Genomic DNA, 25,382 nt, shown 5'->3' on the forward strand with positions numbered 1-25,382 from the left:
CATATTAAGGTTTTGGTGATTTGGATTCCCAGAGGCTTTAACGTGGTTTAACATGTTTCAGCTTGTAATGAAGATAGAGCGTAACTCTCTATTTCAGCTGTAAATCTGTATTTCCTCTTTCAATGCACATATATTTAGGTACAGTATTCACATCCACAGACAGAAAAATGAAAATAACATTATGAAATGTATTAATATCTTACTTTATAAAACTGATTCGGATTCTGTCACCTTTTTTTAACTTACTGTCCGGCTGGATGAGTGCCGTTTGCCCACAGATCTGGTCAAACTGGCTTTTTACCATTCCTGTCTTAACATACCACCCACGCACACAAAAACCTGCCTATGCATGGTTTAAAAAAAAAAAAAAAAGCTTTGATAAGGAAAAACAAGGAAATGGTGAGGTATTTGGAGCACCTTTCTGTGTGTCCATTGACAAATACTCTAAATATTACTGCTCTGTAAGTATACCAATACTGTATACCTTTAACCAAGTAACCTGGATGTCAAACTACCAATCACCAACCAGCAGCAGATGCTTCATTTTTAATTGCTTGTTGGTTGACTCAAAATCAATATGGCAAGGGACCAAACCCCCAACTACTGTAAAGATTTGGTTACTGGAAGACAAAAAGGACCTGATCTCATGCTGACCATCTGCCTGACAGTCGTCTCAGGCCGGAGTGACCTCTCTGGAGGTCTGCTGCTTTTCATTCAGTCTTTGAAAGCTCTCATTCAGAGCCTCTGACTGACCACACTGCTCACAGAGACGTGCAAACAGATCCATATCTTCACTTCCAGCCATAGCTTTACCGGATGAATCAGAGTGACGTGATGAACAGCAGTCGGCCTGAGGGGTCGATACCTTCACCTGAGTGCGGGTGACTGTGAGACTGAATTAATTGTGTTTAGTAATGAACTAGTTTAATTAGTGCTGGCTGTCAGGATTACATTGGGTTTAAAGTTTGGTAGGCTCCTCAATGTGTGGTTAAATATATTGAGAGGAATTAATATAAGAATAGTTGTTCATAAATGTGATGTACATAAGGTATGGGGATCGTTGTTTTTTATTCATTTTGATATCACTATCGACGACTCTTCAAATCCTTGCTGTTTTTTTGTTATATTTTTCGAATTTTTTCGACTCCATTGTCCCTTCTGCTGAAGCACAACTTTTCTACGATAAAGAATCACTTAGCAACATCAGAGAAAATTGTGTGGAGTTTTCGACTGAACGTGGCAGTTCAGACCAGAGGCAAGACATGAAACCAAAAGCACTGGACAAAGAGAGGGATGAGAGCCGGCATCAGGGCAAGGCTAACCCGACTTGGACCGAGAGCTGTTCCTCGTGTGATTGAGGCTCACTCAACAACAGGAGACCAGAGACTGCTCTCCTCACATCCTCACAGAGACATGGTTAACCCCTAACATCCTGGATCAAGCTGTTGCACTTGATGGGCAAACCTTGTTCAGAACCGACAGGACATAAGACTCTGATGCAAATTCAAAAAATGCATTGCAGGAATTGAATGATGCCATCAGCAGCAACATGCCAAAGAAATTTTTCATTATAGCAGGTGATTTTAATCAACTCATCCTTCAACTCCAAAGATGTAGCCAGATCAAGGAAAAATCTTAATTTCATCAGGGTTAAGGAACTACAGTAGACTTAGTTGTAATCCGCTTTAGCTTCCACAAACTGATGTTTGTAGGGTTATTTAAAGATCTGGAGGACTGACAACTCAGGCAGTGAAAAACAACATAGCGGCAGCCACACAAACGCACACAGTTTTACTAAAAGAGGATTTCCATTAACAGCTTCAGCAAACTAAGCATCTAATTCAAGACATGACACTAACATAACAAGACGTATTTGGTCAAACGGCTGAGTGGAGCTCACTAACTTTTTAACACTTCTGAGAATCTTGAAGCTAATGGTTTCTGGGAGGAACTGAGGGAAGAGCTCATTAGCCAACTGTCCGTTACATAAGGACACGTTTGCTTTTCCCTTCATTTCATGTTCATGAGTGGGGCAAACAGCAGAAACTCTGTGGCCACAAAGACGAACAGTTTAAGTGACACTCTAAAGACGTGAATTCTCCCTGGGAATGGAAACACTTTTCACTAATTCACTGTTTGTCATTCCTCTAGGCCAGTGCTCACTGTTGAGGATTATGGGAGATTACAATCAGGGCAGAAAATTGGGCTCACCCCCTTGCCTGAGGTGAGTGATTTAATCTGAGCACGTTCAGAGAGAAGCGCCTGTTTGGTTTGTGATAAATATAAGTGTAAAAAATAAAAAAGCTTTGCATTTCAAACCAATAAAACTTCCAGAGCTACAGTAACACCTCGAACAGCACTGCATAATAATGCTTTGCTTGTATTCCATCTTTTTTTTCTGTATCTTCCCCTCTGAAGTGCTCAAAAAATATACTAAACCAACACAATCATTACCAACCTGTTTTGCCATGGTGTAAGGTGACTGCTTTTAAGATTGCTACCAAGCACATAACATCCTCATTTATGATTTTTTTAGTACTTGTCCTGCTATTGTTGGTACAATTTAAAAGTATGGTGCAAATTTTACATCCAGAGTGGAGTGACATTGCTTTTCCTGTAATTTTTTTCACAAGTACTAAAATCTTTGAACCCTGGACAAATCGATGTGATTTATTTCAAAAGCATGGTTAAAAAGCAATCAGCAACTTGGCAAGAAATATTCTACAAATTGATGTTCAAAACATTAGCTGCTTTATTTCTATTGCAGCCATGGCACTAGCCGTCATTATTTCCAATCCCAGACCACGTAGGCGTGTTATGTGAGCAATGATGGAAAGGCGAGCTTCTTATATGTGGGAGCTGCCACAGGATTTTTGGGAGGTCATAGTCCACGGTTTCACCGATGAATTGTGAATTCAAAACTGCCAGAAGATCTGCTCAACTTTTGATGTGATGCGATGGAATAACACCTCTTCACTTCTAATGAAAGACTTATGCACTATCCCTGGATCACCAATGTATTTTGCATTGTTGCTTAAAAAAATGATTAATTGATGAAACCACTATTATCGTCCTTTATCTGCAGTGTCAGCACTCCATCACAATTAGGATGAAAGCTTAATTGTCTCAGCATTGCTCTGTGTGCATTTTTTAGGATGTTGTGTGGTCTCTGTGTGCTGCGGTGCCTTCCCTTCCCTCCCTATAATATGGTCCCATCCTCATCAGCTATTGTTCAGCAGAGACAGTCATTGATGAGCTAATTATTCATGCCCTGGTAGGGTTTGTGTATGAGGAGGAGGGCCACGATGCAGCTGCAGTGATAGCAGACTGAAGGAGATCAATCTGCATTCATGCGTCCTGGACCTGCAGCACCTTCACAAAAATGGACCTCCTAATATTTCAGCCCGTTCTCACTCCGAACTCGTCAAATTGTGGCGCTCTGTCAGTGCTTTCGGCGTACGAGTGTGACACCAAAAGCCATATCCCGCGTTCACATGCAACATCCACAGACAGCGTCACCTGATAACACAGCCAGAGGGAACCAGTGGCGCTGTTATCAAACCCTATCCGGACAGCCGGATGGCAGCGGGCGTGTCCAAATGAAACGCGCACATGAGGCGTCAGATGATAACACAGCCGGACGTAACAAATCGCGTACAGCTGAAACGCTGAAAGACAGCATCAGGTAAAAACAAAGGCCTGTAATCACATAATATAAAGGAGCACGAGTGCGCTTATAGAGCGCGCGGGTCCCACAAACAAACAACTTTTCGTGCAGAAGTGCGGAGTTCGATTCCCGTGTGAATTCGATTAAATTAGATTAACTTTATTAATCCCACAGGAAATCAAAGTGCAAAGCAGCTCACAGTAAAAAAGAATTACACAAGTTAAAAACAACAGATAAAAACAAAAAACGATTTAAAAAAAAACACACAAGCCTAAAAAACACAGAAGGAATAAAACCTAAAAATAAAAATCTGAGGGTCACTAGTCAAAAAACTCAACAGTAAAAAAGACTCGTAAGTGCTTCATTCCTGTGCAAATTAGGACGTGTGCGCGTGAGTGTGTTTTTGTTTCTACACCTTACCATGTGCATCTTTTGCCTAAAACTAACCATCTGTGGCTCTGTTGCCAAATCCAAACCATCTAGACAGTCCGGCTATTGTGTAAACATAAGGACGTGCTGCGTCATCCCACCGCGTGCATGTGTTGACATCACCGTAACAGCATCCTGAAGCGTAACCAGCTGACACCGAAGGATACCTAAAACGTAACAGGTAGACGCAGAAGGTCCTGACAGAGCAGCACCGTGTGAAGAGCTCAGTATACCGCAACCCCACAATCACTTTCTCTCCTTAAATATCCCGTGTCCAATCAATTTCTCCACTTCCCTTGTTAAGAAAATAGAGCAGGAGTTAAAATTTAACATCAGAGTACAAAATATCTCGTGGATATCAGTGCAGTTTAGAGAGCTGGCTGTGGGTGCAGGAGTCATAAAATAAGACTGTGGCAGGAGGAGATGATTGTGTCCTGGAGGAGGTGTCAGTCTGAGGGAGAAGTTATCCAACACTCTGCTGCATAATGACAGAATATTTCTTCAGGGAGGAGGCGACTTAATGCGCTTTAGCTGCGAGTTGCAATACGGCAACCAAGGCAGCTCGCTGTAGTAAACACAGGAAATAGTATTAGAGGAATGGAAGCCGATGGTGGAGGTTTCCGACACGCTGGTCAGAGTACTGATGGTATCTGGACCAGAATTACTGAGGTTTCAAGTCTACTTTCTATTTCTCAGACCAGCTGTTAAATGTTTGCTTTAGATGTCTGAGGAAAAATCTGTTTTCCAGACTTTGCTATGGCAGAAACATGAACCACAAAAGTCTACACCAACACAACGCCTCGCCCAGCTGGCACAAATGCACGCTCGCAGTGAACATACTGACCGTGTATTCTTACGCTCCGGTGGAGGTATCAAACGTCAGTCCCCGAGGGGACAATATCGAGCTCATCAGAGCGTTTCAGTGACCACGGTAGTAAACAAACATGGTGTCTGTGGTGGAACGTGTACTGCTGTACCCTCTGCTGCGAAAAAAGAAAACGGACGATGGGGTGTGTGCCTGAATTAACCCTGTAAAACCTGGGTTGACGTCGTTTTTTTGTGCTGCATTCAGACACGTTTAACAAACATTAAAATCTTTAAAACCTTTAATTGGTTAATTTCTTTCAAAAACATGGGAAAAAAGAGCAACTTTCCACACTAATTGCAAGAAAAATTAGCAAAAGGTGACAAGAAAATGACCTGAAAATTTACTTTACAAAAAAAATAGAAAGAGAGGGATTTATTACAAAAAAAATCAAAAAAAAGAGGAAAAATGTAAAGAAAACCATAATTATAATTATTAGAACAGAACTATATGTGTGTGTGTGTGTGTGTGTGTGTGTGTGTGTGTGTGTGTGTGTCAATGTTAACCCGTTAACGCAAATTCATTTTAATGCCGCTCTTTTTTTTGACGCGTGATTAACACACACGCTCTATAATTAGGACCCTCGGCCCACCCCGTAGTTTGGGAGATCGGGGAGCGATGCAGCACTAACGTTGTGGATGCACAGAAATTGATTAAGAAAGGGTTTTTTCAGTGTCACGTTCTGCTGTAAAGCTCGGCCAGATTGTTCTCTCAAAAAGACCAAAGTTATTTTCATTTATTAGAAGTTACCACCAGAGTACGTTGAGTCTAAAATACCACTTACTGGCCAAACACACAGCTGATGCACAGAGCCGCCTTCCTCCTCGCCAAAGCCGGACCACGCTGGATAGTTTGCAACAGACACGCCTGGTCAACTTAAGTTTGCCATGGCATGCTTTCAGCATATTTTTGAGCATGCAGTACCTTTGAGGTTATTCTGGAGAATATTCTCGACATTATTTGTTAATGTATGGATTGTTGCAATAATAATTTGCATAGATTTGCATAAAGCATGCATATTTGTCCACTCCCATGTTGCTAAGAGTAGTAAAAACTTGAAAAATATCCCTTTCAAGATACATATAGAACAAATAAAAAATGTGCAATATATATACTTTTTTTCATGTTTAAATCCTGGTCATTATTTGCTTCAATTGTTCTGGAGATGAGTGCACTTTACCTCCGTGAGCCTCCGGCAGTGTTTTGTGGAGGATAAAACTTATGCCGACTTTCCATCAGCATGAGGGTGAGTACATAATGACTGAATTTTCATTTTTCGGGTGAACTATCCCTTTTATGCACCACTGAGCTTCTAACACTGTATCCAGTTCAATTTAGACATCCACGTTTCCACCTTTGTCTCCACCAGCAGCTCCCTACATGAATGTGACTGATTTTCAGGCACTATCAGCCTGACCTTGCGTCCCCTCATTTCATTTCCATCCTGTCAGCTTCTACATACTGTAGCTCTGACGCCAGGATCACAGAGCTCCCCGCAGTCCCTCAATAATCTGTCATTATCACATTTGTCACAGAGCTTTGGGCAAACGACACCTTATTCACCTCACAAAAGCAGAGTGCAGCGCAGGAAAACGTGCTTGCTCTTACAGCCTCTTTTGTGTGACTGACAGCTCAACTGTTGAGCATTAAAGGCAAAATGAGTGATGCACGGGGACGCCCACTCCAAAAAAAACTACTGCCATACAGAAAAGACGGGCTGAAAGACGTGATTAAAACAGAACATCCTAAACTTCTGCTGGATAGAGAATATATTGTCCAATTTTACTTTCTAATTTTGTTTTGCCACATGGTGAAATTCTTTGGGGAAATAAAGTGATTCTGAGGATGCTCAAAACAAGAGAACGGTGCAGATTTATCCAATAAAACATCTGTTACAGCTTCACTGTGAAAAAAATCTGTTGTTTTTAATGAAGAAAAAAAACTAAATAATTATGTAAAACATACAGTGAACATGTGAACAACAAAAAAAATGTAAATTTAACCATTTTACTGTTGTAAGTACATTTTTAAACTGTAAAATTTACACTGTAAGACAAAAAATGCAATTCCATCGCCAGTCAGTGTAAAGACCCTAAAATTAAATCAATAATTGGAAATCTACACATCAGAAAATCATAATTATTTTACTTTCAATTTCAAATAGCAGTTATTGGCAGGTAAATATAACTTTTTTTCTCAGTGTCCTAATAATTATGCCAATTTGTTACTCAATTTTTAGAATGAAAATCAATAGTAAAGTTTTAAGGAACATTTAAATGTAACACTCAGATGTTTTCTTTCTGTAAAAAATACAATAAATTCTACAAAGAAATATTATTTCAGTGTATTCTTACTTTAAAATAAACAGTTTCATTAAAACATTACTGTAAACCGAACACTGTTTCATTGTTTTTTTATTTACAGTTTTATGATGGCGTGATTTTACAGCACTTTACTGTTAATTTTACAGACATCTTTTACAGTGTTCAGTATTTTTTTATATTATATTATTATATCTATAAGAGCAGAAGATGTACTTCTTGCCCTTTTTTTGAAACCTAAAAGGGAACCTCTGTACACAAAAACCAAAGGATCCTGATGGCAGCAGGAACAGAAAGGCACTTTTTGTTTCTGTGCAAGAAACCACCTGTCAGGGCCGCCTCACTGCTGTGATATTAATCGCCAACTGATGCAATTTAACTTCTCGGGGAGCTGCTAAAGCTTTCAGTTGCCAGGCAATACTGAGCAAGCTGAGTGCTGCTTAAAGAGCCGGGGAGCTTTAAACCAGCAGCTAGTGGGCTTTGTGCAAACCAGTGTCTCCCAGCCCAGTTTGCTGTCTTTTAAAATGTCAGAGGGCGTTGACTGGTATCCCATGGATGAGCCGTGGCCACACATTGATTTTTAGTCCGGATACACACGGAGAATACAATAACTGTCTGTTATCAGCAAACTGATGCATTTTCGGACAACGTACTACATGTGCAAAACAACAGATCAATGTGTCTCTGAAGCAACCGCCATTCCTTCATGTTAGGGAGGATTGATCGCAGCCCAAAATCCAATTAGCTGCATCTGTTGTGGTTTTATCTGATACACGCAAAACAGTCAATTTTAAGGGCAGTGGCGTCATTAGGCCTCGGCATCCGGAATGTTTTATGAATCTAAACGTATAAGAGTAGGCCTGAGGGACTGTCCTTATTTATCAGAGGAGGCGAGAGGCTTGTTTGGTTTTTTTACCCTCCCCAAAGCTACAAATATTTTTCAAAAAATGGAGGCATTCGTCCCACATGATATGTTCAGGGATCATCAGAAATTTGAAAATCCAACAATAATTTCTGTTTTTAGTTTCTGGCTATTTTTATTTTGGTGAAGATGTGTAAGAAAAAAATACCAAAACTTTTAATAGAAAAAAAATCATATTTTTTAAATCATAAAACATTTTAAAAGAGAAAAAAAATCACCAAAATGTTTAAAGAAAAAACAAAAAGACAATACGTTTAAGAAAGAAAAAAATGCCACCAATGAAACAAGAAAAAAATGCCAAATTTTTTTAAAGAAAGAAAAAATCACCAAAATTATGTAAGTTTTAATTTTTTTTAAAAAAATGGCAAAATAAATACAAAACTATTTAAAATAAAAATAAAAATAAATAATTCCCTCCCCCGTGCTTAAAGAATTATTTAACATGCCTCCACCTTTTTGCACCACCTCCTTACCTCTCAACTAACACTTCTTTATAATGATAAAAAGCCTCAAATCTGTAGTTAAAGAAAAGGTTTTTCAGGGTAAATAAGGTGCCAAAGTACATCAAAAAGCATTCAAATAGAGCTTGTCCAATACAAGCACAAAGGTCTGGCCTAATGTCTTCAAATCCCTGTTTCAAGATCTCCAAAAATGGCAATTTCAGCTCAACCAAGGCTGCTTATAAACACAAGCCAAATCTACTGAGACCACTAACACCAAACGCTGGTTTAACATGTACGTACAGCTCTGGAAAAACAGAGGAAATGTGAAAACTAACAGGAAAATCCCGTCAAGACCAACCATGGTGTCCAACATGTAGTACTAAGTGGCTTTGACACACAGATCAGGTTTGTTTAAATGTTAACAACCAGGAAACATTAAGAATTGATGCTAACGGAGCACAAAGTCAAAAAGGCCAAAGGTGTGTTTAAAGATGCAGCTCAGGTGCGTCACCACGCAGCCTCCACTGGCCCACTGACCCACGAATGATCCCCTTATTTCCCTCACGGTCTGAGTTTAGGAGACAGAGATCACGCCGCCTGCAGACATCCTTAGAAGTCAAGTTATTTTCAGCCTTACAGACATTGTGATGATTTAATTAAACCCAAACCCGTGGGTGACTGGGGGAGGACAAAAGAGCATTTAGCCTAGATATTCAAACCGAACCCTCACAGTCACGTATGCATTCTGCAGTTATTGTAAATTAGTAAAAGCAGCTATAAACAGGACAGTAATGGATGAAAATTTGACTTGTGCTGCTTTAAATGCCATATTTGGAGTTTCCCACAGACAGTCAGGTGCCCAATTGAGGATTTTTGGGCTTCTGACAGCTGCAGCACATCACTCAAGGCAACGCGTATCTCTCATAAAATCCCCGGTCTGTCAACGGGCAGCAACATTTAAGCCCAGTCTCAAGACACTTTTTAGATTATTTCATACTAACCTCCACATCATAGGGGCTTCAGCGTCTTTTTGCACTGATTTGACGAACCTTAAGGGTGTTTTGACTTGTGCTTGGCAAATAATGCAACATTTAGGCAAATTTTGCTGCTTCCAGTAGCTTTTTACCTTCATCTAAATCCAAGTTAAAACTTTGAAACCCAAGCACATTGGTTTGATCTCTTTCAAAAACATAGGAAGAAGGGAGCACGCAACATAACAAGACATGGCCCAAAAATTACAAAAAGATGCCAAAAGGTAAAAGAAAATTTAATAAAAAATAAAAATAAAAAAAAGACCTGAAAAAAGTGCTGAAAATCAAAGTTACACATGTGGACAAAATTGTTGGTACCCTTCGGTTAATGAAAGAAAAACTCACAATGGTCACAGAAATAACTTGAATCTGGCAAAAGTAATAATAAATAAAAATTCTATGAAATTTAACCAATGAAAGTCAGACATTGCTTTTCAACCATGCTCCAAGAGAATTATTAAAAAAATAAACTCATGAAAGTGAAAGTGAAGCTTAACCGTTCATTCTGCTGGGTCTAAAGTAAAGTTCGACCGATATCAGGGCCAATACCTATTCTGAGTAGTTGATGAGACCAATAACCAATATTTGGAACCAATATGCATTTACAATATGAAAATCTTTCTGTCAATATTTAGAATTTAGAAAACAACAAACTCCAACACAGAACTCTGTTTAAATGCCTTCAGCAAATGTTTAATCAAAACTGAAACTTTTTAATGTTATATACAGCAAGTCCCCAGCAACTTCTTTTTTAAAGTTGAAGTTAAAAATTTTAATTCAAAAAATGAATAAATAAAAAAAGCTCTCTGAGGTTTCGCAAAGTAAAAGTTCCTCCCATGCTGATACTTTCTTTGCACTTTTTAATTAATTAATGTTATTGGCAATCATTAAAATAAAATGCAGACACAGATAATCGACAAAATGCCAAATATCGGCCCAAATAATCACCCAGGCAGATAATCTGTCGAGCCCAAGTCTAAAAGTTTGCTGTCACTCACTTCTACAGCAGCTGCTGCTCTCATTCATTGATGTGATCGATCAGCTCTGATCGGATCAACAGATCAATCATCCGACCCGCAACTCAAACTCCTCAAACTGAGGAAAAAAAGAACTCATGAGGAGTTTGCAGCGCAGGCAGAAGTCCCCCGCCCTTCAAACTGCAGATACATCCATACAAAAACAGCTCAATTATTTATAATGCAGAGTAAAGCATACTCCAAAAACAAACTGCCACCTAAAGAATCAGGAGAAACAGGCTGAACATACTGCAGAAACCGCACACCAAGGTATATTTCTCAAACAACCTTTGTAGCAGTGACCACAGTGACTATTTTAGAAACGTAAAGTTTAGTTTTACAGTGTTTATGATATTTTGCTTTCATTTTTATCAGCTGCAGTGGTACCATTTTACTCAACCACGAGCTATGATGAATGCACCCCAAACATGAAATCCCAATTAGGAGTTGTCGGATCAATGCAGAAATATTGATAGTACAGATACTTTTTTTTTTGACTATCGATTCTAACATCAATAGGATCAATACCAAAAACAGATCCTGTCCTCGACATTGTACTCATTTATATTCTAACACATCTGATGCATGCACTCTTAGCTTCGTCTCCATGTTTTCTCAAAACAACACAGATGTCAAGCACAACCGTGCACACCCTGACTGGTTTAACCCTTTGAGAGCTGGACTGACTCGACTTTTCTTGTGCTGTGTTCAGAAACATTGGGGGGAAAAAGCAAAAAGCAATTTGGCAAGAAGTGTCCGCAAAGTGCCAGAAATTAGTAGATTTAGAAAATTAATTTTAAGAAAGCAAGGGGAAAATGTCCAAAAAGCTATATTTATGATGAGTTATTGTTATTTTTAAGCACATTTTCTATGTTTTTACTTTTCCTTTGTTTTTATTTGGTTATTTGTTTATTCATTGATTTATTTATGCTCATTTTTAGGTATATTTTTTGTACTTTTGACTTTTTTTTTTGCTAATTTTTGGGGTATTTCTTCCTAAATTGATCATTGCCTTCTTCCAATGTTTTTGTAAGAAATCAAGCCAATTTGTACAGGTTTCAAAGGGTTAATCCGACACATATTTGCAGTTATAGCTGCATGAAAGAGGGGAAAAGAACAGGATGAAGAGAACATGAAGCTGCAACAGGAGGTGGAGAGAAATGCATCCAGACTCTGACGCAGAGACAGACAGAGGCGCCATCTATGGGGGGCACGGGGTTTTATACCCCCCAAAAACTTAAAGATGGGGGGTTGGCGTCCCCCCAAACCCGAAACACTGTGGTAAGATCTGGCTGTTTTGCAGTGGCCATCAGAGCATATCCTATATTGTTCTATTAACAGCAATTTAGGAATAGAAATCTTTTCATGGAAAAATTTAGGCGCTACGTATCCGCAAACTTCACATTAACTTAACTTAAAATTAATTAGTAGCCAAACACCCTGCTGATCAATACAGGAACGCTAAGGATCTATCTTTTTTATTATATAAATTATCAAGATTGCAAATACAAATTAAAATTTCGGTAGCCTAGTAGAACAGCTCAAATGCTTTTTTAAGCCAACTCGATGTATTTTGCTGCAAAAAAAAATGACTGAAGTGAAATGAACGGACGTAAAGGTTTATCTTATTAGATAAGAACAGATGTTGACAAAGTTTTCCTTTGGGGGACTTATTTTGCATTTGGAAAAAAAATAAATAAATCACAATGTTTTGCATGTATGTTACTGCGGCATTTCACAAAAAAATTTAAATCGCAATAATCGTGACAATATGGTAGCACAGGGCTCTGCTGATTCCCACCCCTTTTATTTATTTATGTATGTATTTATTTATTATTCTGCCATCTTTCTCTCGTTTCTCTCTGTGTTTAAGACTGTCAGATTTTTTTTTTTTCATCCTGACCTTTCCTCTCCATTCTCATGATGGGAAGTCGGCGCTCACACTCAGTCAGACCGAAGCCGGCAGTGAGCCACACCTTGCCATATTCACTCTCACAATATCAGCAGCCTTTGATTTACACTGACATTTCAGCGCAGGAAAATCCTCCTGGCTGTAGCTTTGGGTGCAGGCAGCATGAGGATTACAATGGGAGCGGGTAGAGAGGTTAAGGGAGTAATGATTTATTCCTCAGCGCTGAGATGTGAGACATTCATCACCGGGAACAAAAAGCCTGTAGCTCAGTTTGAGCTGGCGATGTGAGTGCTGCTCGGAGAGGCAGACAGCAAATCCAGCAGGACGGAGAGGGTGCTGGAGCACTTCAGACAGAGGCTTCAACTTCCTGCACGGCTACCTCATTAATAGATGCTTGGATCGAATGAAAAATTATATAGATCATTTCTTATATAATTATTTTTTAATGTATTTAAGTTAATATATGTTTTAATCGTATGTAGTTATATAATACATTTGAAACCACTGAAATAGGCATCTGAGGTGATAAAATATGTATTTTTGGTGAGAAATAGTCAATATAAACTTTTGAAGGAGGCTTTAACTTCCTGCATGGCTACCTTATTAATGGATGCTTGGATCTTGTGAAAACACACAGATTATTTTTATACAAATAACATTTTTTTAGATTTAATTTTATAGATATATTTTGGATGATGTTATATTATATGGAAATCATTAAAATAGGCATTTGAGGTGATAAAACATGTATTTTTGGTGAGAAATAGTCCGTTTAAACTTTTGAAGAAGGCTTTAACTTCCTGCAGGGCTATCTTATATAGATATAGATATATATATTGTTACATTTAATACATGTTTAATATTATATATTTTATTTGTTTTTAAATAATATCCTTATTATTGTATTTAATTTTATAATAAATTTCAGATCATTTAAATAGGCATTTTCAGTAATAAAACAAGTAATTTTTGGTCAGAAATATAAACTTTTGTAGGAATATTACAAAGGCATTATAGAAATGCAAAAGCAGATTAAAAAAAACACCAATGTAGACTCAATAGGAGGACCACATGTAAGATTTAAGTCCATGCAATAATGTCGGAATATTCTTGCAGTCATTTTTTACCTGAATGAAATAAGGTGCAAAACAAACAGAGCAGTTAGCGTGACACAAACTAAAATCAGGTGCGTTCACTGAGCACCAGTTTGCGAAACTTGCGATTTTAAAACTGGGAGAAAAATAATTCAGACGCGTGACATACGTCCTCGAGACACAAGCAGGTCCGAGCCTCGTGTCGTGATTTTGGAAGTGAATAATGGCACACAATAACAGAGGAAGAAGCGTGTGAATGCGAAGCTCTGCGGGCCGTCACACAGCGCCTACCTCCCGCTTCACGGTCCACAGTAATTTCTCTTTGTGGTCTTCCTCCGTGGAGCCCTCCATGTCTGTCCGTCTGTCCGCGGCCAACACGACGCAGGTCTGCCTCACTGACACCGTCCGTGCGCTCTCCGCCGGCCTTTCAGCCTCTTTCCCCTTTTTATTTCTTGTTTCCTTCTTCTTCGCTCAGCTGGACTCTGACGCAGCCGAGCAGCTCGACGGCGACGTCAGAGGAACCGCCTTCCCCGCCGTACTGATCAATGGAGGAGCAAAAAAACAAAAAAAAAACCCAGCGGAGCTCCCAGAGGCTCCCAGCAGCATCCAGCCCCGCCCCGACCTGCAGCCTCCAGCATCCACCGCCCCAACCTGTGGAGCCTCTGCTTTATTTAAAGCAGCCTCTGCTTCGTCCTCTCCCGGGCACCAAAGGGTTACAGCTCTCCTGTCAGAGGTGTGAAATGTTGGCTGGAGAGCTTTGCTGGTTATTTCTAGAGCAGATAGCTCTGTAGTGTGTATTTTAGTCGATATTAACCCCTCGAAACCTAAGAAAATTCGTATAATCTCTTTCAAACACATGTATGGAGATGAACACCTTCACAAGAAATTACCCGAAATTAATAATAATAATAAAAATAATATTATAAAAACAAAATAAAATAATAATAATAAAATGTATTTGCAGCCCAGCGTGTTTTACAATAAAGAAATTACATGCACCAAGTGCTTCACATCAAGACATAATAAAACCTGCACGTAACAAAATCCACATAATACTCGTAAAAGTGAGGTAAAATAGGCATACAAACTGAATGCAAAGAATGCATAACACATGATGGAAAATAAAAGAAATAATATAAAACCAACTGATATTATTCATGATAAAAAATAAGTCTAAAAACAGAGGGCCAAATTCAATAATTCTTTTAAGAAATGTTAAGCAAGGTGGCTTCTCTGATACCTGTAAGCAGTGTGATCCAGAGCTTTGACTGTCAAACGCTGCATTTGAATTAGCAAGAAATTAGTATAAAGTAACAAGGAAATTACCTGAAATTTAGCACAAATGATGTTGTTTTTTAATAAAGATAAAAAATTAAAATATATTTGAGCTGTCAAAATAATGTGTTAATTTAGATTAATTAATCACAGAAATTAATCACAGATTAATTAATAACAGAAAAAATATCATGTTGAAAAAAAAATTACATTAAAAAAATGAGGTCCGAGCTAACGTAGCCTCTGATGCTAAAGCTAGCAGCCAAACTTAACTTGCCTGCTTCGGTTTTCAAAATTAAAGTCCTCTGACAGAATCCCATCAGTTTTTGACAAATGGGATTTTATTTTGAAATATTTGCAGGACAGTGTTGTTGACAATGCAGGAGCAGGTACAACTTTATAACTGAGTGAATTTTTTAAAAAATAATTTCAGGGCAAAAATTGATGTATGAGATTGATGTAGATTAATTAATCACAGATCATGTAATTAATTTGATTATTTTTTGTAATCACATGACAGAACTAATATATTATATATATATACACACACACACACAATTTTCCCCCATTTATTTTGCCATTGATGTATTACTGTGATGTTTTGTGGGTTTTTTGCCCTTTTTTTGCTATTATTTATTTATTTAACATCGACTAAATTTGCATTCCATACTTCGGTGCATAAATATGAGGCTCTGGTGGAGGAAACACGCAATGCATATGATGAGCTCATCAAAGTGCTGCTTATTTAATGACTTCATTCATAAGCATGGCACACACACACACACACACACACACACACACACACACACACACACACACACACACACACACACACACAGACTGCAGCTCATCCAGAAGGAGTCTAAAAATAGTGCTTTGTGAAGCACATGTTGACCATCCTCGGTGCTGATGCCAGGTTGGCCTGCTGCAAAACAGATGACGTCACAGCGGCGTGATACAGACCGACCCCCTCTGTTCTGTCGTTGAACCTCCTGCGTGTGCCTCCGTGTGGGCTGAGGCTGCACCTGCAGCCGTCACAAGCCATGTTCTCTGCAAATCTTCCCCTAATTACTCTGGATTTTTCCTTCCGTTTCTGTTACACGTTAACCCTTTAACAGGCATCGTAACCACATGGTTGACGAGTCAGTTGCTTCACTAAAAACCCTGTAAACTCAATTTGATTTTTTATATAATGCATTTTAGTATTTTGATGATTCTCTAATTCTCTGGGGAGATATATTGGTAGAAATTATGTATATAAAAACACCTTAGAATGAGCTTTTTATATCTACATAGGGAGCGGGTCATGTTTGCAGAGTAGGTCTGAATAAATAAATCAAACACTGACTTTACACATTACGGTTTTCTTGTCGGCCACCGACAAGAAAACCCCATAGTGCTTTGTATTATGTGAAACTAATAAACTAAACAATTGTTCTGAGAGCAGTAAATTACAGCGCACCTGCACTGGAAACTGCAGGTTTGAGCAAATCCTCAAATCTTCTGGGTTAAAGTTTACAACATGAGACGAGGCAGAAAGTAGTCGAATAACAACTTTTATCTTCACAGCTGGAAAAAAGGCATCGCGGTAAACTGCATTAAAACATGTTAGAGGCACTAATTCAGAAAAACTGTAACAGGTGCATTTTTGGCAAACAACAGGCTGTCATAAATGTGTTTATGAAAAATACAATCTATAAATATGAAACATGCTCTCCTGCTGATGTAAGCGCTATGATTGTAACAAGATTTCTTCTAAGAAATAGTGCATATCAGTGATTTTTTTCCTCCACTACTGATCTACATTTAATAAAAACTAGAGTTCTCCAGATATTTGAAGCATTGCTCTCAGTCCTTTGATAATAATTCATAAATAAATTATGATGGACAGAGCAGACAACACCACGACTATCTAGAGAACAAAGTCCGATGCAGTTACATCGAGGCCACAGTTTGGACTTTTTTTAAGATAGTGGTAAAGAAAGTAAGATAATAAAACTACTCAGAGGAGAAACGTTTGGGCATCAACAGATTTCATGTCTTAATGTTCATCATCGATGTGAAAAGCCGAAATCTGCCGAAATTTGCGGTTTCAGTCTCAGTGTCCCAGCGGTCGGTCATCATACGTGCTGTACCTCTTGACGTGGATTCGACGCACGCGCTCGCGAAGCTCGGCTCCGCCGGGCCCGTCTTCCTCCTCACTGTGAGAGCCGCAGTTGTTGTAGCTGCGACGCGTGGCCTCCAGCAGGGAGTTGTCTGGCAGCGGCATCGTCTCGTAGAGCAACGTGTTCAGAGTCTCCTCGTAGATACGAGCTTCAGGAAACTCCACCTGAGGAAGGACGCAAAAACCAAATGTTTATATATGGTGTGCATCAAACATAAAGCCTGCAAAATTGTTAACTTCCCCACTAGGTATGGGGAAAGTTCATTTTTAGTGATACTGACACTATTATCGAGACTCCTTAATGATTATCGCTACCACTGTCGATACTTTTCTATTAATTGGTGGAAAGACGAGGTGACAAAATCTTTTTAACAGAACTGGATCTGTTGAAACCTGGATCACAATTTTTTTCTTTCGGAAAAATGGGGAAAGGGGCATTGAGCAGTTTGGCAACAAATGTCTCACAATTTGCAAAACATTATTTTAGATTAAAAAAATGGTGACAGAGCGATAAACCATAGAACATTTACATTATGAAGTAATCTACCAGGAGTGTGTGTTTGCATGTATTTTTAATGGCCAGCCCCTTTGGCGGACGATGTCAAACTTTACAGCAACAAAAGATGAGCCTCGTTCGACTTTTTTGCCAGTTGACGCTGCATTGTTTTGCTCGAGACACGGGACGCCGCCAACTCGGCCTGAACTGTCCTCACCTTGGTCTGCTTCTTCTCCGTGGCGTAGACGATGGAGGTGCAGCACACCTCGGCCAGCTTGCGGCCCTGACCGTAAAAGGACCAGCAGCAGATCTCGTCTCCGATCACGTCTTTCATGAAGAGGACGCGTCCGTTGAAGCTGAGAGACAGCCTGTCGAACAGCTCGATGTTCTTCAAAAGGTTGTCGTCCGAATTACTGCGGAGACAAAAGCAAGCTGAAGTGGAGAAGTGCTTCATCGTTTACTCCGCTCTCTTTGTCCTGAGGCTCATTAGACTTTATTAGCAGGAAAAAAAATCTATGGCTCCCTCAAAATAAATCAATTATCCCTCTAATGATGGAAGCAGAGGGAGCTCTGGAGGAAGGCTTCCTTACCTGGTGTAGGAGTACTTGTTATTGCTTCTGTTGTACACCAGCTTCACCACAGGCTAACAGAGGGGAAAGAACTGGTTAAATATCTGCAATTTATTGCTTTAATATCAAAATGTACTAACTTGAAATACATCTCAAGTAGACCTCATCCATTTGCCAAAAGTACTACGCCAAGAGAGCAGAAAGTAAATATGTGTGTGAGTATCAACCGTTTAAAACCTGGATGTAAATCAGCAATTCTTTTACAGCATTCAAAAGTTTTAAGTTTAAATTTCAGAGGTTTAAACCTCTGAAATGGGATTTCTTTCAAATACATAAAAAATGGCAATTAGAAACTTTTGCAAATTGCAAAAAAAAACACAAAAAATGTTTGTAATTATTATTTCTATTATAATTCATTTTTATTATTGTTATTAATTTTTAGGCCTTTTTCAGATCATTTTCTGTTTTTGCTCTGGTACTTTAAGTTTTTTTCTTTTTTTTTTTTAAATTTCAGGTAATTTTCTTGCCACTCTTTTACAAATGTATTGTTAATTTTTTAAAAGAAATTAGGCAAATTTGCTCCGGGTTTTAAGGGTCAAAGTGCACTGACGAGAAAAAAAGGGGGACTTTTTTCTGCTTTACTTATTCCAGATTCACAGTTATGATCTAATTCCATGATGCTCTGTATTTACCTTTGTGGAGGACTGGATGAGCCGCTCCTCTTCCTTGCTGGAGGTGACCACAGGTATGACACACAGGGGCTGCTCTTTATTTCCCTGCAAATCACAAACCAACAAACACTGGGAGTTAGAGGTATCTGTAGACAGCATTAAAATAACAGACGTAGCCACCATCTTGGATTTTTAAAGCCAGAAGTGGACATATTTGGACCCTAATGCTAGCTGCTATTTTGGTTAGCACGATGCATATACCGTTTATGGTTAACCGTGATGTTGTTAATGCTAAATTTTATGCTAAGAAACAGGCTTAAAACAAAATGTACTTACCAGAAAAACTGAACATGCTACTCCTAAGGGGGTCTTTAAACACAAACCAACAAGACATTTTTAAGCAAATGAAAAAACCCAACAGCAATAGCTACGATACGATACGATACGATACGATACGATACGATACGATACGATACGATACATTTTATTGTCCCACAGGGGAAATTTGTCTTGGACTCAGTGCTACAGCTACGCCTTTATTCTGAATTCGGGGCTACGCCATGGTTTAATTACCTATCCAATGTTGTCACCATGACAGCCTATTGTCAATGGATGGCACCCACCGATCACTTAGAGAAACCACGTCCTAAATTATGCATAACTTTAAGCCTTAATAACAGTTTACAAGGGGAGTTATATATAAATTCTCCCCGCCACATTTGTAATAAATGTTAAAATTAGCAATAGAGACCAAATAGTTTTTAAAAGTTCTATAAAGTGCCACAGGGATGACGCGTTTCTGAGGGCCAACGTGGAAGCTCCCACATCAAAAAGCCAATGGGATTTTTCCATTGGATTTTGAATTATGGCAGAAAATAAGCTCTGCGGCAAACATCTATAATATTTAAACAATTTGTTCAGCAAGATTATCTTCACAAATGAACACCGCTTTCAAGATTTAAGGAAAAATAAGGGCAACTGAAAGAGTAAAGTAACATGTCTGTTAGTAAATTACATGTACAGTCACTTTATAACTCTCTATAACTCAGTCCATTTGATCCTCAAAATCTGTTTAAAATCTATGAAGTACCTCGTAACACGCCACCCTCCAAAGGCTACGCCACATTCGACAAGTGAATGCTACTGATGAGCTACTAAAAACCGTTATTAACATGGGAGATGATTTGTGCAGTGGCAGCTGCTCGTTTTGTTGTTCATTTAACGCGAGACGTGCATAACACGGTAGGAGGCGTTGGTAGCGAAGTGAAATCATTTGTACTACACAAGAATTTAAGAAACCTTCCCTCCTGCACTGTCCTTTGCTCTGCATGCTGCATACCCTCCGCATGTAATGGCTCTCAGGAGACGGGTAGAGTGCCGTTCATTCATAAACTACTGGGCACGATGATGAATGACTGACAGCCGGTGAGCTTAGATTTCAATGATTTGCCGCCTTGCAATCTGTCCCTGTGGAAAGCAAAAGATGTGTAAACCTTGGAAACCCAGCAGACATTCCTGCGAACATCTGTCAGAATGATGCATACCCACCGACACTCTTCTTCCACAGATGGCGCAGCAAAACTGTATTGCAGCCAGAGCCCAGAGGCATAAATACACACTGTGGTCCACAGCAAATCAAATCTGCGCACCTGAGAGCCTCTGCTGTCGAGCTGAACAGAACTCATCAAACAGTCGCGGCAAAGCACCGAGAAACATCAGCTGAAGGAACTCTGACATACTGCAACGCTGCAACAAGGGCGAACAATACGGATCAAATCTGCTATCACAGTGTATGCTATTTTATAGGTAAATTAAAATTTTTTATTACCAAATATTTTTTTATATTTGTAATTATTTTTTACATTTTTTTTACTATTATATTGTGCATTTTATCCTGTACCTCATAGCTGCTGTATCACAGCAAATTTCCCCACTGTGGGACTAATAAAGGATTATCTTATTTAATTTAATTTAATTTAATTTATAAGATTTAAGTTATTTAAACATTTTTTTGGGAGGGGGGGGCATGACTTGAAAATTTGTTCCTACTTTACGTCTACTTTGAATTTTGAGATGTGATTTCAATACCTGACAAAAATGCAAAAATCTACATAAACTGTACGACTAACATGATGCAGCACGGACTATGGATGGGATTTTTTTTGGTGATGTTGACATTTGAACAAAGTCGTGTGACTTTAACCAACATATAAAAAGAGTAAAGACAGACAGGAAATAGGGAAAATGAATAACTGATTCCACGTAGTTGCATGCCGCACTAACAGAGAAATATACCCAGAGCACACTCTGATCTGACAGATCTGTCTCCTTTCCAAAATCCCTCCAAAAGTCAAACAGTGACAGCACTGATATACAAAGCACAGCGCTCCGTGTATCATCCGCTCATTCAATTATTCAATTCTGACGGCGGACACCAGCGGAGGACGAGAGCGGAGCGGACATATGGAGACACCGGCGGAGACATGAGGAAAATGAGAGCGCAGCGGACACCACCTACAGCAGAAACGATGATAATCTCTAATGCAACACTACAGTTAAGTAACTTAGAGCCTGAATTCTTTACAGATTTACTGGATATTTGCGATCCGAGATAACAGACTGGGATTTTCTTTTGACATCAATTGTTTGAATAACTTACTTTACTTTTTATGAGTGTGATTAAACTAAACGCATCCTTTACTATCTAATTATGTACGGTGTGTTGCACCTTTAGCCTGGCAATGGTTTTATAAGCCTCCTGACCCAGATGAAGAAACCACAAGTTGGTAACAGTGTGCAACATCTGATATTAATCCTTTAAAACCTGAACAACATCACTTTTCTTGTCCTGTACTCAGACACCTTTCATGAGTATTCAGTACTTTAAACCATCAGCAAACTGGTTTGATTTCTTTCAAAAACATGGGGGAAAAGGCAAAGAGCAGATTGGCAAGAAATATCTCACAAATTGCAAGAAATTCATAGATTTTGGAAAAAAAAATGTTTTAAAGCTAGCAAAAAATGTCTCGAGAGCAATATTTATAATTATAATAATTGATTCTAAAATGTATATTACATAATATTTATATATATATATATATATATATTTTTTTTTTTTATATATTTTTTTTTAAATAATTTCCCTTTTTTGTTGTTGACATTTCCATTTTTTTTTTTTTTTTTATTTTGATAATTTTCATGCAACCTAATAGTACTTACTATTTTTGGGTCATTCCTTTTTGGGTTGCTCATTGCCTTCTTCTCATATTTTTGAAAGAAATCGAGCCACTTTGACCGGTTTTTAAAGGGTTAAACCAGCCAAGAATATATTCTTTTTTTCCCTGTATTTCAAATATCAGTCTGTGTGTGTGTGTGTGTGTGTGTGTGTGTGTGTGTGTGTGTGTGTGTGTGTGTAACTGACCTGCAGGGTGTTTTGACAAAGCTCCACCAGGTCCTGGACGAGGTAATACTTTGCCTCGGCGAGCAGCTCCTGGACAGCCTGGCGCCCTTTGGGTAAGGTGACTGTGCCGTCACGTAGGAAGCACAGGATGCTGCCAAAGTGTTTCCCGCTGCGGTCGATCAGGATCCAACCTGAGCGGAAGCAACAAACCAGATTCAGAAAATGTGCCTCCTAGACCACAAGAGCACAGTTTATGGGATCATTAATTTTTACTGATACTGAGGAGCTGACGGAGTTTTTTTTTAACCTAAAGACAGTCGAAGGTTCTGCATTTAGGTCTAATCTGATGCACAATGTTGATGTGCTTGGCTGTGGTGATTTTCTTCCCCCCTTGCATGAAAAGATTTTGCAATGTAGCCAAACTTTAGACCTCTTTGCACGTTCAGTCGTCCTCGCAAGCAAGCAACTGAGCATCAGATTTCTTCTTTGCTTGGTTTGATACCTGCTGGCTGGCAATTCAATTGTATTAAAAAACTTTATCAGATGCATTCGGACCTGTGATTGCATTTAAATGACGTGACTTGACTATATGTAATGTTACATTATAAGACCCACGGGATTTGTTAGCAAAATCGAGAAGCTCAAACTTTTGAAAAAAGCGGAACCGGGTCTTCAGTAGAACCGGGTTTCGAGCTGTGTCTGCAGCTGAGAAACGGCGTACCATCTTTATCCGTGAAAACCTCCTTCTTGCCGCTGAACATGGCTTTCAGCATGGAGTTCTGCTTGGTCAGCACCTGCAGCGTTGTGTAAAACAGGTTCCCGCCGACATTGATGCGGACATACTTGTTGCCCAGGCCCACCGCTCCTCGATAACTGCAGGTCTTGGTCTTGGGACAGGCCAGAGGAGGAGGAGAAGGGGCTGAGGAGGTGGAGGTGTGATGCTGGGGCAGGCAGCTGTCCCCGGACATGTCCCTTTGGAGGTAGATGACCACCCTGCAGACGGAGGTCCGAAGGTCCCCCGCCGTGGTGACAGCTACTGATGAGGCCGCCACAACCTCTCACTGCCCCAGATCATTCCTGGGAAAACACGGAGCTGGAGATAAATAATCTCGATGGAGGAAAAGTCAGTGCGGACAAAGACTGATATAAGGAGGACACCCAGTGGCTGAGGCATGTACCGCAACAGAGTGAAAGCCAACTTTTCCATTATTATCTTTTCCCAAGTTTCCCTTCCTGTTTAATGGAATGTGACTGAGCAGGAAACTAGAGGGACAGGGAGGGGGACACATGTCAATGAGTAAACTTCAGCGTCCCTGAGGGTCAAAACATTACAACACTACAACAAAACATAACAGTTTTTCCTAAACAAAACATTCCAGAAAAAGAAATAATATTTCCAAATGCCATTTCCTTTCGACTGCCGGCCGTTCTCATCACGGCAAAAATTGCCATTGCCTAATAGTACCTACATTTTCTGATTAGAGTCTCAAAAAAACATTTATTTCTGAAATGCTGAGTGTTTTGGGAAATGTTGCAATGTTTTATAAAATGTTATTTGGTTTGCTGAATTGTTGTTTTGTTATGGGAAGTGTGTGAAGTGTTTTGGTAAATATAGCGTTTTGTCCCTCAGGGCTACCGTATATTGTCGGGTTTTGCGAAATGTTGTAGTGTTTTTGAATTGTTGTAGTGTTATGGGAAATGTGATTTTGTTTTCTGAAATGTTGTGTTATGGGAAATGTAGTGTTTTGACCCTCAAGGCCACCATATATTGTAGTGTTCTAGGAAATGTTGCAGTGTTTTTTTGTAAATGTTGTTATGTTTTATGAAATATCATAGTGTTTTAGGAAATGTTGTGCTGTTCTCTGAAATATTGTAGAGTTTTGACCCTCAGGGCCACAACATATTTTAGTAATTTGGTAAATTTTGCAGTGTTTTCTTGTTTTGACCAACAGTACCATGTCGGTAAAACGACAACTTACATCTACAACTGCAGACAACTCACTTGATTTAAAATGAAAAACAGCCAACTGACACCACACTTCCCCATAAAGTGGAGCTAGCTCAGTGAAACAGCTTTATGTACACTAACATCTTAAATGGTGTTATTGTCTGAGATGTAGCGGTGCTAGCAAATAAACATTGTGGTTTTAACTTTAAATAGGTAGCTTTTAAAACTCTAAACAAATACACTGATTCGTCAAAATATCAACTTAAATATGCCTCTCGTGGTCAATAGTAACTTTAATAAACTTGGTAAATTATACTACTCAAGAGCAAACAGAGAGTTAGCTCGGTCTACAGAAATGTAACAGACTGAACTCTATTTAAAATGTGCACGTTTTAATATTTTCTTTGTCGTCAACAAAACCGCAACACTGTGTAACAACACAGTAACGGGAATTAAAATGGTTATGCTCTTCTGGTCAATTCGTCTTATCAATAACTTACTCTCAAACGCTTTTTATAACAAAATATCGCATCGTTAGTGCGCTTTGCGTTACTTCCTACGTGGGTGTGTTTTGCTAACATTAGCTAACGATGAACAGCAAACTCTTAATGCGAATCCTAAAAAAAGTTTTACAACATTGACATGTCGGTTAGTTTTTGAAATAAACACGAGCTGAATTATTCTTAACGTAAAAATAACATTTGGAAACTTTCTCCAGATGTTCTGCGAAACAAAAGTCACATTAAATCGCCAGATTTTTCAATGGAGTTACGTGACGTTATCGTCCGCAGTTTATACGAGAAACACGTACGGAGGCGTCCGTTTACCAAAGTCAGCTAACTCACCGATCTCAGTGCCGTCTTCGCGTGCTGTACGGTAACCGTGTGACTGCCTAACTTTGGTTTTATCGCCGTTAGATGGAAATCCACAACAAAATGTCAAGATTTGAGGTGTTAAAAAAGTATGTGAAGTTACTCTATCCTCCCCTTTCTTCTTCTTCGACTGAATTGACGGCACGCTGTGCGTAATGCCGCCCTCCACAGGCAGTAACAAGCATCGCGAGACTACAGGTTATTCACCTGAGGTTAACCTTCAAGGGCTGTTTGGCTCATTTTACGCGCTTTTCATTCTTCATTTTCTTGATAATTTTGGCTGTTTT

The 25,382-nt window shown here is 39.1% G+C and overlaps 2 protein-coding genes across 5 annotated transcripts in view; both read right to left on the reverse strand.

Annotated features, from left to right (window-relative positions):
- Nucleotides 1-14,331, reverse strand: part of sgsm2 (small G protein signaling modulator 2) — a 115,891-nt gene extending 101,560 nt beyond the window's left edge. For 2 of the 3 annotated variants that reach the window (XM_042486433.2, XM_088078490.1), the window contains exon 1: nucleotides 13,992-14,331. In XM_042486433.2, coding sequence (XP_042342367.2) covers nucleotides 13,992-14,051 — 60 coding nt within the window. In that variant the 5' untranslated portion in view covers nucleotides 14,052-14,331. The remainder of the gene's footprint in view (nucleotides 1-13,991) is intronic. The other variant, XM_088078491.1, reaches the window with a different exon arrangement.
- A 2,187-nt stretch (nucleotides 14,332-16,518) lies between these two features.
- Nucleotides 16,519-25,255, reverse strand: tnfaip1 (tumor necrosis factor, alpha-induced protein 1 (endothelial)). Of its 2 annotated transcripts, none has more exons than XM_088078492.1 (7): nucleotides 25,069-25,255; nucleotides 22,997-23,368; nucleotides 22,297-22,466; nucleotides 18,897-18,980; nucleotides 18,226-18,278; nucleotides 17,853-18,048; nucleotides 16,519-17,304 (listed from the first exon to the last, which is right to left on the reverse strand). In XM_088078492.1, exons 2-7 carry the CDS (start codon nucleotides 23,241-23,243, stop codon nucleotides 17,074-17,076), a joined length of 981 nt encoding a protein of 326 aa, XP_087934618.1. In that variant the 5' UTR covers nucleotides 23,244-23,368; nucleotides 25,069-25,255; the 3' UTR covers nucleotides 16,519-17,073. The 2 variants fall into 2 exon arrangements, with proteins under 2 accessions (XP_087934618.1, XP_042342590.2); XM_042486656.2 differs by having other exon boundaries at nucleotides 22,997-23,352; nucleotides 25,069-25,254.
- Nucleotides 25,256-25,382: the final 127 nt, after the last annotated feature.

The sequence above is a fragment of the Plectropomus leopardus genome, chromosome 6, assembly GCF_026936395.1.
Source record: "Plectropomus leopardus strain MGB_pleo_1.0 chromosome 6, ASM2693639v1, whole genome shotgun sequence".
NCBI classification, from domain to species: Eukaryota; Metazoa; Chordata; class Actinopteri; order Perciformes; family Serranidae; genus Plectropomus; species Plectropomus leopardus.